We start from the raw sequence: 15420 nt of genomic DNA, 5'->3' as shown, positions 1-15420 counted from the left end.
AGAAAGGCTGAGTGTTAAGCCCAAGTCATTAGTGGCAGCCCCAGATCCAGATTGCGGCCTCCTGGCACCTGGTCCACTGCTGGGCGACTGCTCTCCTGAGAAGCATCCTGGGGGCTGCGCCCTGGGTAGGGGTTACTTCTCCCCTGCCCCAAAGAATCTAGCAGTGGGGGATAGGATTTTGCAAGGAAAGGCTGACCAGGGACCGTAAAGAAATAACTGAGCAGGAATACCCCTATGCCCCTCCTTCCACTGGGGTCAGAGGGCAAGAAAGTACCCTCCCTGTGATAAGCCCAGGCTCCAGCCAGGGGGGCAGCTGGAACCTGCCCTGCCTCTTCCCACCGAGGGCTGTGTGTTGACACGTCAAGGCTGGCTCAGCTCCCAGCCCCCTCGCTGCCATGCTGTCCAGGTAACTCCTAGCTCTCGGGGTGCATCATCAGAGCCGAGGCCTCACCCCAGCTTTGGGACTCCTTCCTTCCACTCTCCTCCCTGCCAAAGATACTGTAGTCAGCCAGTCCCCGCCCCAACTCTTTGGCTACACTTGATCCTCCCTTCCTCACGCAGCACAAGGGCTCACCAGTGCCAGTTCCAGGGCTGGGTCATGGATGCAATGAGTGGGGCAGCCCGGACGCTGCCCTCGCAGTCGGTAACAATACAGTGTATGCGTATCTCCAGGGACACTTTGTCTTTCTGTCTCCCATCAGTCCCACTCATCCTGAGGTCCCCGTGGGCAGTTCTGAGAGGTTTCCTGGTTTCTGTTCCATTTGGTACACCTCCCACTGCTGCCCACTGCCCTGTCTAGCCTTCTGGTTGCCCTCTGCTCCCTCCTGTCTGTCTGGGCAATCAGTGCCCAGCCTCCAGCCCCAACCCAAGCAGCTGATGAGCCTCTCCCAAGCCAGGCCAGTGTGTTCAGGAGTGACAGACACTGCTGACTGCCGGGCCAAGCGTAGGCCCTCCCCTTTCGCCTAGGCCTGCTCCTCAGGTCTGATCCTGAGACAGAAGGCTCAGAAGTGGCCTTTCCTCCAAAGCCTGCCCTGACACAGCTCTGTGGTCAGGATTTTCTGCTTTGCTGGGCTGCAGCTGCTGCCCCAGGTTGGGACAGAGCCAGCTAGGTCCTCCCCCAACTCCTCCCCAAAGGCCAAGAACTGCTCAGGGACTTTCAAAGGTCAAAAGTCCAGCCACAATTCATTCATCCTTCCCACCACACACACACCCCAGCCCCCGAAGAGGAACCCTATTCCAGAATGTACAAGGTGGGAGGATCTCAGAGCATCAGCTAATTGTTTCTTAACTTGTCCAACTAGATGTGATCTCCACAATCACACAATCTGGGACATCGCTGACCCAGTCCTTCCTAGAGGGGCTTGCTCAAGGTCACGCAGCTAGTCAGAGGTAGTGTCCAAAGAAGACTCCGGGCTCGAGGCCAGCCCAGAGCCTCTCGAAGGCTGAGTCCATGAAGGGCCCTCTCCCTGCTTAGGTCTCCCAAGCACAGAGGGCACAGTGAGGCAGGGGTCTGGAAACAGGGGCTCAGGCTGTCCCATTTCACCTGCATGATTTCCAAGGCAGGACAGGTGAGAGGAAATGAGGGTGGAAATGGCAGCAGGGCCAAGCCCCTACGGGCAACTCTGGTTTGAAGCATCAAGTACTACCTGGCTTGGGTCTGCTTGGGAGACCTGTGGCCCTCATCAAGGCAAGTGTCTTACTGTTAAATAAGATTCGGCTTTCCATCTTGGGCGTAGACCTTCCTAAAGCCCTGGAAACAGGCCCCTCATTCTCCAGGAAGCTGGGGCCCTGGATTCTACGGGGAATCGGCTCTAGCTCCCAGGTTCCCGTTGACTTACAGAGGCAATGAGGGATTGGTCTCAGCACGTGGCTCTGCTGACGTGCCCAGCAATGGGAGGTGGAGTGCCCAGTGGGAACAAAACCTCATTCTGCCAGGGCTGGTGCAGCCAGGAAGACCAGGATAGGTGCCTTCAGGGAGTGGACCCACCGGACTCCCAGGAATGTGCAGCCAGGGCTCTGCCCCGAGCTTATCCGCTGGCCCCACGCAAGCCCGGCAGCCTTTCACCTTCCAGCAGCCCGGGAGAAGAGAATGAGTCAGACGAGGCCTCGGCTGGCCCCACACAGAACCAATCCCATGGCGGGGGGGAGCTCGGGGGCTCCTGCCCAGCCCAGCAGCGCTGTTGCCTGACCTGCAGCAGGCAGACAGAGGGTCCCAAAGCCCAATGCCTTGCGGACCAGAAGGTTCATTTCAGTCTAATTAAACTGATTTATTATGACTGGCACTCTTCAGGCTGGGGGTGGAGAGACCAGAGCCAAGGATTGATTCACCAACCACAGTGACAGCAGCACTCTCCCTGCAGAGGGCACCAAGCCCTCTCACAGCCCTCCCTCCCTGCAAGGCTGGCACTCACCAGCACCACACCCATCAGTATGGCGTGCCTGCTGCCTACTGCACACATGAGGGACCTAGTACTGGGGCTGTGCAGTTTGGGCTGGAAGGACAGATGCCAGCCCTCATGCTTTCCCTGGTCCCAGAAATGTCACCCCCATCAGGACCTCTCCTCTGCCCTGGAGGGTTCTAAGTGATGGATGGAATAAAGGGTGAACAGGCTGCATCCCAAGTGGCTCCCCACCGCCTGCCCTGGAGTAGGCCTGTCTGGGTTATTCTAGATCGCAGTCAGAGCTGGCTCAGCTGTGGACGAGGCAGCACCTTGGTCTAGCTTGACCACCCTGACCAAGGTGAGCGCTGCCTTTCGAGGAGAACTGCTGGTGGTGCTGTGGGCTGGGCTCCCAGACACAGAATTCCGGCTCGTGTTCACTCTGCTCTTCTTGCCCTCTGTCCTCTGGTCTAGACAGATCAGGGACTCTGGGGAAACTGCTGGAATTCTAGGTGAGGGTCAGTCTTTTCCAGTGTCCTGTGAAAGACCAGAGAGAGGATTCAGGTTTGACACGGGGGAACCCTCAACTCCTGTCTGGAGAAGTGACACAGGGTTTACCTGGGTGGGCTGGTCCAGGTATCTCCCTCCTGAACCCCTCCCTCCCCAAGCTGACAGGTAGAGGAAAATGTCCAGAGACAGATGGCTCTGGAAGGTAACTCTTAATACTATGGAGGAAGTCAGTGGGTCACGTTAGCCTGTGGGCCAGCCACGACTAGCTGAGGAAGCTCTCTGGGCCTCCCTTCGACACAGTTCTGCTGCCATAGTTCCAAGTGTAAAATGGGAACAAAGGCAGAGAACACAGCCTTGCCAAGTAGCAATGTTGGCCTGATCCTGCCCTGGCCTGCCCCTCCACCTTGCCCTTGGAAAATGGCTCCCAGAGGACTGGGCAGCCATCTGCAAGGGGACAGTGAACCTGGAATGAGACACCCAGAGGGGAAGTGTCTCAGGAATGAAGCTGCCATTACTGGTTGGGAGGAGGAAGAATAGGAAACCTTTAGTGTAAAAGGCTCCTTTATGAGCACGGGTTCAGGGCCCTGGCATTACCCAATCAGAATGGCTGGGATGAAGAGGAGGCCAGCTCCCAGGAGGAAGGGGAACCCCTTCATGAAGTTCAGAGTAGCTGGGTAGAGTGAGTTGAAGATGCCGGAAGCCACCAGCATAGCCAAGCTATTCACACAGGCCACCGCAGAAAAGAGAGCCCCTGCGAAGAAATAAATACCATATTTTGGAGTTTGAAAAAACCAGGTTCAAATCCTGGCACCACTACCTCACAGCTGTGTGACCTAGGGCAAGTCACTTAACCTCTCTGAGTCTCACCTTTCTCACCTACAAATCCTACCGCATCATGTGTTGCGATAAGGATTCAGTAAGTTCATGCATGGAGCGAACCTGGCACAGAGGGACTACTACATACATGGCTCCCATTAAATCCACATTAACGGCACATGTGACATTGTGCAATAAAAGCTTGATGGAAATGCCTTTTTTTTTCCGTTTAACCTCTTTGGAATCACCTGTGTGGGATTAACTGCTGGTTTGATTTCCAGTCCCGACCCGTATAGCCGTATGATCACTGAACAGTTGCTTTTCCTGCTGGGTTTGTGTTCCTCCTTCTGTTTTTTTTTTTTTTTAGACAGAGCCTCACTCTGTTGCCCAGGCTAGAGTGCCATGGCGTTAGCCTAGCTCACAGCAACCTCAAACTCCTGGGCTCAAGCGATCCTCCTGCCTCAGCCCCCCAAGTAGCTGGGACTACAGGCATGTGCCACCACGCCCGGCTAATTATTTTTAATATATATTTTTAGTTGTCCAGCTAATTTCTTTCTATTTTTTTTTTTTTTTTTAGTAGAGACGGGGTCTCACTCTTGCTCAGGCTGGTCTCGAACTCCTGAGCTCAAACAATCCACCCGCCTCGTCCTCCCAGAGTGCTAGGATTACAGGCGTGAGCCACCGCGCCCGGTCCCCTCCTTCTGTTGAATAAGGACAGTACCTACTTCAGATTGTCGGCAACGTTAAGTTCACACGTAAATCACCTATCACAGGGTCTGGCCCCTGGAGGTAGCTATTTAGTAAGAGCTGTTCTTTTCTTCCGTTCCTCTTGACATCTCTGGGCACAGTGAAAGTGCTAGAGAAAAGCTTATTGAGTGAATGAATGAAGGCACGAGAGTTCTGGGGACACCAGAGCATGATGGGCTAGGTATGACACCAGGGTCTCTGTCATCATCAGATCCTTCTTCCAGGCCAGATAAGAAAACTGAACGAGCCAGGTGTTTCTAGACTGGGGCATAGAGGCCCCGAGGCCTGAGACGCTGTTCTTTATCAACATGCCAACAGAACCCACAGTCTGCAAAATGAGCAACAACCCAACAGAAGTTGAGATTAAACCATGCCAGACTGTCAGGGCTAGAAGGCCTGTAGATGTCATCAAGAGCAAACCACTCATCTTACAGATGAGGAAACTGAGGTCCGTGACAGAGCAGAGACGAAAGCCCAGAGCCTGAGCTTTTTAAACAGACCTGGGTTTGCATCCTGGATCCACCATTTACTGAGTGAACTTGGCTGAATCATTTAACCTTCTGGACCTCTGCATCTTCATCTGTCAATTAGGAACAACGAAACCTATGTCACAAGGTTGTTCATGCCCTCTGGGATTGTGCACTCTGACCCCCGTGAAGCAGGGAACTGGCATCATCACGCCCATTTTACAGATGGACAAGCTGAGGTCTGGAGAGAGTACATCCTCTGCTCTGATTATCAAGAAAGAAATAATCATGCTCTGCTGACAGCAAATCCCAGCTCTGTGGTTTGAAAATCCAAGGTATCATGGTGTCTGCCAGCCCCAGGCAATTTGACAGAAGTGCATTTGTCTTGGCCATTTCTTCTTCAGGGTGGGAGAGAGGGAGGAAGGTAAGTTGCCCCCCAGCCATGGCTGCCCATCTGCCCCGTCCAGGCAACACTGTGTATAAACAACCAGACACAGGTTGATTGTGACACTCACCCAGCTCTGACTTGCCCACCAGCTTGGACAGTTTGGCCCGGATGATGGGCGTGATGACTAAAGACAGGAAGAGTAACCCATACCCTATGGAGAAATAAAACTCATTAGGAATATGGGGTTGGGAGCGGGTATCCAAGTGAGAGGCAGCAGAGCTCCTATACATAGCCCATGTGGGACTTAGGTTAGACCCAGGGAGAACTTCCTTGATGGCGGGGTAGGGAGACAACCACCAAGGAGGAATGGAGACTGCCATTCTGCAGGCTTGGCCTGCCTGCTGTCTCTTTCGTGAATGAATGCTGATCCCTACCTATTGCTTTCAAATCAGGTGCCTCTGTGGGCACAAGAGGCATCACCCACCCACTTAGCACTTACTGGGGAGATGGTAGGCACAGAAAACAAGCATGGGCTTTGTTTGAACTTGGGGTCAGCCCCAAGTTCAAAACCTAATGCCATCTATTACTATTTTGTTTTTGGAGACAAGGTCTCACTCTGTTGCCCAGACTGAAATGCAGTGGCATGATAACAGCTCAATGCAGCCTTGAACTCCTGGGCTCAAGTGATCCTCCTGCCTCGGCCTCCCAAGTAGCTGCAACTACAGGTGCATGCCACCACGCCTGGCTATTTTTTTGTTTTAGAGACAGGGTCTCACTATGTTGCCCAGGCTGGTCTCGAACTCCTGGTCTCAAGCAATCCTTCCACCTCTGCCTCCCAAAGTGCTGGGATCACAGGCCTGAGCCACCATGCCAGGCTCTGTCACTTACCACTTGTGTGACCTTGGGTACTTAACCTCCCTGAGCCTGACTCCCTGTCTGTAAAAGGAAGAGAATAAGGCCTTCAGCACAGGGTGGTTCTGAGGCATAGGAGGCTGAATAATGGCACCCAAAGATGTCAGGTTCATATCCCTGGAACCTGTAAATGTTGCCTTATTTGGAAAATAGGTCTTTGCAGATGTGATTAAGTCAAGGATGTTGAGATGGGAGGTTATCCTGGATTATCAGGTTGGGCCCTAAATACAATTACACATACCCTTATAAGAGGAAAGCAGAGAGATCTGATACAGACAGAACAGGGACGGCACAAAGAGAAGAAGGCAATGTGACCACAGAGAGACTGGTGATGCAGCCAAGCCAAGGAATGCCGGCAGCCACCAGGAGTTGGAAGAAGTAAGAAACAGATTGTCTCCTAAAAACTTCAGAGAAGCATTGCCCTGTCGACTCCTTGAGTTGAGCCCAGTGATACTGATTTTGTATTTCTGGCCTCCAGAACTGTAGGACAATAAACCTATTGTTTTTTTGTTGTTGTTTTTTTTTTTTTGAGACAGAGTCTCACTGTGTTGCCCTGGCTAGAGTGCCATGACGTCAGCCTAGCTCACAGCAACCTCAAACTCCTGGGCTCAGGCAATCCTTCTGCCTCAGCCTCCCGAGTAGCTGGGACTACAGGCATGCGCCACCATGCCCGGCTAATTTTTTCTATGTATTTTTAGTTGTCCAATTAATTTCTTTCTATTTTTAGTAGAGACTGGGTCTCGCTCTTGCTCAGGCTGGTTTTGAACTCCTGAGCTCAAACAATCCGCCCGCCCCGGCCTCCCAGAGAGCTAGGATTACAGGTGTGAGCCACCACGCCCGGCCAAACCTATTGTTTTAAGCCACTGAGTTTGTGGTACTTTGTTACAGCAACAGAAACTAATACATGAGGAAAAGAGGTAACATCTATGAAGAGCACAGCACAGTAAGGACATAGTAAATGTAGTTCCTTTTCCTTTGCATTCGGTTACTTACAGGCTTACACTGTTTTCTCCATAACCATTTCTCTCCCTTATGTCACTGCTGTCTCCTCAGCAAAACTGCAAACTCCTAAAGGACAGTGGATTCTCCAAAGTGGATATATGAGGAGGCCCCCAGGGTCCGTCAGGTGTCAGGCCCCCCAAGTCCCACTCTGCTGAGTCTCCCCAGACCAATGACAGCATCATCTATGTACCCCCCAGGGCCACTGGCAAGAGGGCAAGGTACTTGGTCCCCTTGTCCTTCACTGTCAGACAAGCAGCTGAGTTAAGAAATCTGTGATTATTGAAGGGCTGACTTTGTACGCAGAATATGTTGGGGCTCAATCAAAATAAATTTGTCCCTTTAAAAGAGTTAACTTCCTCATGCCCTGGCCAGCTGCCCCTCTCCCACCAAAAAAAAGAAGAGGAGGAAGTGGGGAGAAAAAGGGGAAGGAAGAGGAAGAGGAGGAGAACTAAAGCAAGCAGGAATTTCATATCTGTGGCCTGAGAAGACTAGCTTTTTAAAAAACCAAGCTGACTGAGGATATTTGAGGTAGGTCCTGTGATTCTTATCAGAGAAGTGAGTATCAAGGCAGTAATGGCATGGACTTTGTTTAAGAACATCATGAATAGGCCCTGGGAGGTCAAGGGGTGAAGCAATTAGTGTATGAGCCATACTTTAATCTTTTGCCCGATAGTACTATCAATATTTATAGTTGATAATGTGGATTAACTACTTTGGCCTTAATTAAAGGTCTGTATTTTCCATATCCCAAAGGTGGCATTTTTCTGGGGTTTCTTAGTTGTCTGTCCCCCAGTGCAGGCTGAGGACATAACTATATTTCCAAAGACACAGCATGAACCACATTTGGGGGCAGTGAGTCGTTGGCCCCCAGTTCTCACCCTGTGCCTTCAGAACAAGCTGTCCCTGATCCCACACACTTTACCTGTGAACATGAGGGGTGTGATGGTAGCAAACGCAAAGACCACCATCCCCAGGATGTTGAAGACCAGGCCGATCTCAGCCACCCAGGCATCGGCCAGGCAGTACTGCAGGAGCCGCAGCCCCAGCAGGCTGGTGAGGTAGGGGAGCTGCTGAGCTGCAGAACCGTAGCCGATTAGCTTGGAGTCCCAGCAGAGTGGTGTACTCATCTCATAGATGGTCAGGATGTCCTGGGCTCCAAAGTGCACAGTGACCACTACGAAGATGGCCAATGAGTACAAGGCTAAATGCTTCCTGGACTTCTCCGGGGCTGGAGTCACATAGAGCTGGATGATGGCTCGGTGGTGACGGAGTGTGAAGAGCCGGGTGGACTTTGGCTCCTTTAGAGTCTCCCCAAAGCAGAAAGCCGCATAGAGAGCCATGACTATAAGCAAGGCCAAGGCCAGCCAGAAGGGGTTGGCATAACCCTGGGCCCGGAGCCAGTGGCCCCCGAGGAGGCTGGCCAGCATCCCGGCCACGCCGATGCAGGCTTCCAGCAAAGCCATTCGGAAAGTGCGGCTGTGGCTGGAGCTAACATCTGCCACGGATGCAAAGCTAGCAGCCAGGAGGCCATTGAAGTCACCCAGGAGGGCACAAAGGACGCGGCCCAGCACGAAGTAGCCAACGTGGAGCTGCAGCTGCACCACAAAGATGGACACCAGGGCCTGGATCAGCAGGCCGAGCGAGGCCAGCACCAGCAGCGGGCGGCGACCCACACGGTCACTCCAGGCTCCCAGCAGGGTGGACGTGAAGATCCCCACCAGGAAGCCGCCCAAGTTCATGTAGAGGGTCCAGTGAGAGGTGAGGGTCTCCACTTCCTGTGGGGCATAATTACCAGGGTGCTGTTCCCCACTCTGCGTTGCCCACCCCTTAAAACACTGCCATCCTGAGAACTACGGGGACAGGGACGAGGGCTTTATTTGGAGCCCTGAACCTCAGAGAATCTTAGTGACGACTCTCGAAACCTGACACTGGAGGTGGGGCGGCAAAGAGACCAAGGCTTCATTCCCTTACCTTTCCCCCTTTCGTTAACCTTCCAGACTCCCTTTATCTAGATCAACTTTCTGCATCCCTGACGCAGCAGTTCTCGGTCAGTCCCCTCCGCTCTGGCCCCGCCCGCCACCCAAAACGCACACCCCTCGGAGGCCCCGCCCCTCAGCCCAGGGCCCGCCCCCGCCACGCCCCCCGCCGCCCCCGCTACCTGCATGGTGGGGTCCACGCTGTGGTTGCTGCAGCTCTCCTTGTCGCGGGTGCCGTTGTAGCCGAGGTCGGCGCTGAAGCGGTGCCACAGGTACTGCGTGGTGAGGGGGCCCTGCAGGACCAAGGCAAAGTTACCCAGGAAGACGAGCGGCTCCACTGGGCCGCGCCACAGCACGGCCACTGCGGGGCGGGCGCCGGGCTTGTCCGGGGGCGTCGCGTCCTTCTCCATGTGCGTGCGCGTCGGGGCCAGCGCCGGCGGTCAGTGGGGCTCGGGCACAATTCGCAGCGCGGGACCAGCGGCGCGAGGCGCGGGACTGCAGTGTCTGTGTCTGCGCCTGCGCCTGCGCCCAGCCTCCCTCCTTAAATGCCCGGAGGGGCGGGGCTTGGGACCTCAGGCCCCCAAACTCTTATCCCAAGTGCTCTGCGCTGGGTGTGGGCGGACAAGGGTCCCAGATCATCGTGCAGAGCTAGAACACATGACTCCAGATACCTGCACTGATATAACCGAGGCAACTCGGAATGGATAAGAGTACAGGCTGAACCCAGCTGCCTGGGTTGGAACACCTAGGCTCTGCCACTATCTTGGGCATGCCACTAACTTCGCTGTGCCTATTTCTTCATCTGGAAAATGGGGTTGCTAACAGAACTTGCCTCAAAGAGTTGAGGAAAAACTGTCTGAGGCCAGGTGCGGTGGCTCACGGGTAATCCCAGCACTTTGGGAGGCCTAGAGGGAGGATTGCTTGAGGCCAGGAGTTCCAGACCAGCCTGAGCAACATAGCGAGTCTAGTCTCTACAAGAAAATGGAAAAATTAGCCGGGAGTGGTGGCTCATACCTGTAGTCCCAGCTACTTGGAAGGCTGAGGCAGGAGGATGACTTGAGCCCGGGAGTTTGAGGCTGTAGTGAGCGATGATCAGGCCACTGCACTCCAGCCTGGGGGACAAAGTGAGACCTTGTTCCCCTCTCCAAAGAAAAAGAAAAACAGTGTCTGGTACACTCAGAGTACTATTATTGTTACTAACAGGCTGTCACTTGCCCCACTTCTGCCCTAAATTACTTCCCTGGGAAACTAGTCTTGTTTCTGGGGCCAGGGTCTGACTCTGCAGTTCCCTTAGAGGAACAGACAGGGAGGAAAAGATGGTGGAGAGCCTGGGAGGCCCTTGGGTGTGTCCTGTGCTCTTGGGTGCTCCCACCATAGGAATTAGGCCAGAAGGCAGTCACCTGCTCTGCTGCCGAGCAGCTCACACCTCTGGTCTGGACCTGTTTTATAGCCTGTAAAAGGGAACAGCATTACCTGCCTTACTCCCCTATCATTCATTCATTCAGTGCATTTATTGAGTGCCCCTTATATGCCAGACACTGTGCTGGGGGGCTCTGGGACCACAACAGTGAAGGAAATGGACAAAGGCCTCACTAAACCTAGTCATTTCTAGAATGGTGGGGGAGAGATAATCAAAGAATCCTACTAATCTATGTAAAGTTCCAACTGTGAAAAATGCTTTAACGGAGAGGATCATAGGGCTCCGAGTGTGCTAGTTCAGGGGCCTGGCCTAATGGGGGCGGGGGGAGCAGAATCAGGAAAGGCTGCCCTCGCTGAGAACAGGCCAGCAGAGTGGATTTTCTGTGCTGGGACCCACAGACCTGACTCTTGGGGTGGTGAGTGGCTCCATTTCTGGCCACCATGACTGTGCCTGGGCTTGTTGGGGCTTATTGGCCATTCCCTACCTCCCCTGAGCCAGAAAGAGTTTGAGGTTCAGAATAGGTAGGTGCTGGCTGCATACTAGTAGTTGAATGATGCTCCCCTCCCCCAGTCGCCCCCTACCTGTGGTCTTCATAGAAATAGGAAATTCCACATTAAACATTCATTCCAGCTCCCTCCCCTCCCCTCCCCACCACCTACACAAAAGCTTGGCCCAGTTAAGTCAGCTGCGGTGAGGAAGGGGTGCCCAGCTAAAACCTAGGAATTATTTTGTAGATAAAGAACTAAGGGCTGGGCGTGGTGGCTCACGCCTGTAATCCTAGCACTCTGGGAGGCCAAAGTGGGAGGATGATGAGTTCGAGACCAGCCTGAGCAAGAGTGAGACCCCCCCACGCCCCGTCTCTACTAAAAATAGAAAGAAATTAGCCAAACAACTAAAAATATATATAAAAAATTAGCCAGGCATGGTGGCACATGCCTGTAGTCCCAGCTACTTGGGAAGCTGAGGCAGAAGGATCGCTTGAGCCCAGGAGTTGGAGGTTGCTGTGAGCTAGGCTGATGCCAGGGCACTCTAGCCCGGGCAACAGAGTGAGACTCTGTCTCAAAAAAAAAAAAAGAAAAGAAAAGAAAAGAAAAGAAAGAAAAAGAACTAAGGTTAGGAGAGGCCAAGGTCCCTGGTGAAGAATGGGACAGGGTGTGGCTCATCCCAGAACCAGAGTCTGCAGTGCCCACTAGACTAGAGGCCTCTTCTATTTTTTTAATTTTTAATTTTTAATTTTTTTGTTGAGACCGAGTCTTGCTCTGTCACCTGGGCTAGAGTGCCCTGGTGTCAGCCTAGCTCACAACAACCTCAAACTCCTGGGCTCAAGCAATTCTCCTGCCTCAGCCTCCTGAGTAGCTGGGATTACAGGCCCACACCACCCACCCGGCTAATTTTTCTATTTTTTAGTAGAGATGGGGTCTTGCTCTTGTTCAAGCTGGTCTCAAACTCCCGATCTCAAACAATCCTCCTGCCTCGGCCTCCCAGAGCATTAGCATTACAGGCATGAGCCACCACACCCAGCCTAGAGGCCTCTTCTAACAACTTGAAAACAGCCATGATCAGGTCACTGCTCTGCTTGAAACCCTCCAGTGGTTTCCATTTCACTCAGTGAAAGCCAAGTCACTATGAGGACCCTGAGGCCACCTGCCCCTTCTCTGCCCCTCTCCTCTGCTCCATCTCCCTCACACCCTTTGCTCCAGCCACACTGGCCTCCTTGGTCCCCTTCCAATTTTTCCAGCAGGCTCCTGCCTCAGAGTCTTTGCATGTGCTGTTCCCTCTACCTGGAATGCTCTTCTTGCAAATATCCACCTGACTGGCTCTCCACTTCAGGTCTCAGCTAAAATGTCACCTGACCGTCTTATATGTGATAGCACTCCCCTTCCCCCTCTCCTGACCCTCCCTAACCTTTCATCCTGTTTTGGGTTTTTCCATGATATTTATCACCATCTGAATTATTATAACTTTCTGCTTTCTTTGTTGTTTGTCTCCCTTTACTAGAGGTCATGGTGGCAAGGGTTTTGTTTTCCTCCCTACTGTATCCTTGGCACCTAGAATTGTGCCTGGCACATTGGCAGATGCTCAGAAGATGTTAGTTGAATGAATAAATGAACTCCTCTTAGTCTCAAGGAGAAGAGATTCCCCAGCTGGAGCCCTGGAGCATGTGGAGAGGGTTGCCAGTGTTGAGCTGCACTGTGGAGTCCAGAGTCTAAGTCTAAGAACCTTCCTTTCTAGAAGAAAGCTGAGAAATCACATCTATGCCTATCCAACCATTTAAATCTGCGGTCTCCAACCACCCAGCCAAGGACGGGTACTGTCTGTGGCTTGTTAGGGACCAGGCCACAGAACTCCGCTGCACCCCAGCTCCTCGCCATCCCCGCCCCAGTCTGTGGAAAAATTGTCTTCCATGAAACTTGAGGGGTGGGGAACGGCGCACAGCAGGAGGTGAGCGCAGACAGGCAAGCAGCCTGTGTTTACAGCTGCTCCCCTCCCCATAGCCTGCATCACCGCCTCAGCTCCACCTACGCCCCCACCCTGTCCGTGAAAAAATTGTCTTCTGTGGAACTGGTCCCTGGTGCCAAAAAGGTTGGGGACCGCTGAAAAAGACAGGGAAACTGAGGTCCAGATGGAAAGATGACTTACACTGAGCGAATTAACAGGGCCTGCCCTTTGAAATTCCCAGAGGAAAGAAGCAGCAATCGCAAAAGAAAAGATCTGTAGATTTAATTCCATCAGAAATGAAAACCATAATTAAAAGGCAGACAACAAAGTATAACAAAATATTCCTTTTTAAAATGTGACAAAGCATTAATATTTTAACTGTATTTGATAATAACCTGAAGATCCCTCTCCCATCAAGCAACTGGATCAAAACTAAGCACTGAGAGGTTGTAACACAGAACCCAGTGTATGAGACACACACATGAGCTCTTCTCCAGCTTCTAAGTAATGAAGGGAACCCTGTGCCTTTGCTTTTGTTCTTTGCAGCCAATACAATGCAAAGATTTCATTTTAAATGACAATGCCCCAAGCTGATAAGGCCACAGTGAAGCGAACCCCTCTGAAGGAGTGTAAATAAACCTTTTCAGGAAACAATTTGGTAGCCTTGCATCAAGACCCTTAAACTTCCTTTTCTTTTCTTTTCTTTTCTTTTTTTGAGATAGGATCTCTGCTCCCGAGACTGGAGAGCAGTAGCATCATCATAGCTCACCACAGCCTTAAACTCCTGGGCTCAAGTGATTCTCCCACCTCAGCCTCCCAAAATGCCAAAATTACAGGCGTGAGCCACTGTGCCTGGCCAAGACCCTTACATTTTCTAATTCCTCATTTGGGTCTCTATCCAAAGGAAATAGTGAAGTACAGACAAAAGCCTTATGTGTCAAGATAGTCTCCATAACATTATTGACAATAGTGAAAAGAATTATTGACAACCTACTTGTCCAACATCAGTGAAATGGTTGAGTAAAAAATAATATATCCATTCAATGACTATGAGTCATTAAAAGGATATTTAATATATTCAAAGAGATTATAATAATACCGAAAATGGCTTATGTAATAATTTGTATGTGAAAAAAACAGAGAACAGGTATGGAAAATAATTGCACTCAATAAGGACTGAAAGCCATGGCACCAAAATATTAACCGAGGTTCTCTCTGGGGTAAGGTAAGATTTTCTTTGCTGGCCGGTACGATGGCTCACGCCTGTAATCCCAGCACTTTGAGAGGCCAAGGCAGGAGGATCACTTGAGCTCAGGAGTTTGAGACCAGCTTGAGCAACATAGCAAGACCCCATTGCTACAAAGAATAAAAAAATTAGCCAGCTATGGTGGTGCACACCTGTAGTTCCAGCTACTTGGTAGGCTGAGGTGGGAGGATCGCTGGAGTCCAGGAGTTCGAGGCTGCAGTGAGCTATGATCATACAACTACACTCCAGCCTGGGGGACAGAGATTATCTCTAAAATAAATAAATAAATATTTAATAAAATATACTATAGAAACCTGTCTTGGCAAGTCTTCGTTTTTAATTTTTCTGGATACTCAAATAAGGGATGTGGCCCAGGCTTCTTGACTTCTGGGAGACCCTGCAGGAGCTCCTCATAACTGACACAGTTTGGGGGTGACACTGAGGGTAATGTCTAGGGGTTCCGGTTGGTCTCAGGAAGGATGTCTCCTGGCCAGGACCTGCCTCCAGGCCCAGGCTCAGAACCCTGGCTACGAAGTCCTGGAGCACCTGGATTTCCTTAGTGTACCAGAGAATGAAACTCAAGCAAGACTGGAGTGCAAATCGGAAGGCTGTTTTCTAACACCGGGTGTCTGTTCACAGACTGTATTGGCCACATTCTTCATCTAGAGCTGCCCATCTCCGGTACCAGGGACATGGAAAATGGAAGTACTGATTGGAAAGGTGCTAGATGAGCCAGGAGTCAGAGCCAAAGGATGGTTTGGGGGGGCTGTTTCCTCCAGGCACAAGGGAAGCCACCACTGAGAATTGCTCCCTGGGGATGGAAGCGCTTGCGGCGGTGCTGTGGGCCAGGCTTGCGCTCTCCTCCCTTGGTGGTGGTTCTGTAGCCTGTTTTCCTGTGCTGACCACGTAAACATTCTTTTTATGGATGTGTCCATAGCTGATTAAGTAATAATCAGATCCAGTTAGGGAACTGTGTGTGCCAGCCGCTTTATGTATACGATCTCTTATCTCCATCATAATTCAGTGAGATAAGTATTATTATCCCTGTTTTATAGATGAGGAAATCAGAAAGGTTATGTGACTTGCCCAGAGACACACAGCTAAAGAGTAGCAGAGCCG

General features: G+C 51.7%; 1 protein-coding gene across 1 annotated transcript; it reads right to left on the bottom strand.

Moving 5' to 3' along the window:
* Positions 1–2209: 2209 nt before the first annotated feature.
* SLC46A1 (solute carrier family 46 (folate transporter), member 1) lies at positions 2210–9701 on the bottom strand. Its single transcript, XM_012648282.1, has 5 exons — positions 9379–9701; positions 8143–8995; positions 5434–5517; positions 3483–3639; positions 2210–2915 (listed from the first exon to the last, which is right to left on the bottom strand). The coding sequence occupies exons 1-5, from the start codon at positions 9604–9606 to the stop codon at positions 2858–2860; spliced, it is 1380 nt and encodes a 459-aa protein (XP_012503736.1). The 5' UTR covers positions 9607–9701; the 3' UTR covers positions 2210–2857.
* Between the last annotated feature and the right edge of the window lie 5719 nt (positions 9702–15420).

Source organism: Propithecus coquereli, unplaced genomic scaffold (genome assembly GCF_000956105.1).
Source record: "Propithecus coquereli isolate 6110/MARCELLA unplaced genomic scaffold, Pcoq_1.0 Scaffold281, whole genome shotgun sequence".
NCBI classification, from domain to species: domain Eukaryota; kingdom Metazoa; phylum Chordata; class Mammalia; order Primates; family Indriidae; genus Propithecus; species Propithecus coquereli.
Note: the sequence above shows the minus strand (reverse complement) of the source record. Positions and strands in the feature narration are given on the sequence as shown.

Bases quoted from the DNA above. Each gene is read 5' to 3' on its own strand.
- SLC46A1 (XM_012648282.1), bottom strand. From the start codon at position 9,606: ATGGAGAAGGACGCGACGCCCCCGGACAAGCCCGGCGCCCGCCCCGCA. The intron at 8,996-9,378 runs GTAGCGGGGGCG...TATGCCCCACAG, and splicing joins GCGTGGACCCCACCATGCAG to GAAGTGGAGACCCTCACCTC. The intron at 5,518-8,142 runs GTAAAGTGTGTG...ATTTCTCCATAG, and splicing joins CACACCCCTCATGTTCACAG to GGTATGGGTTACTCTTCCTG.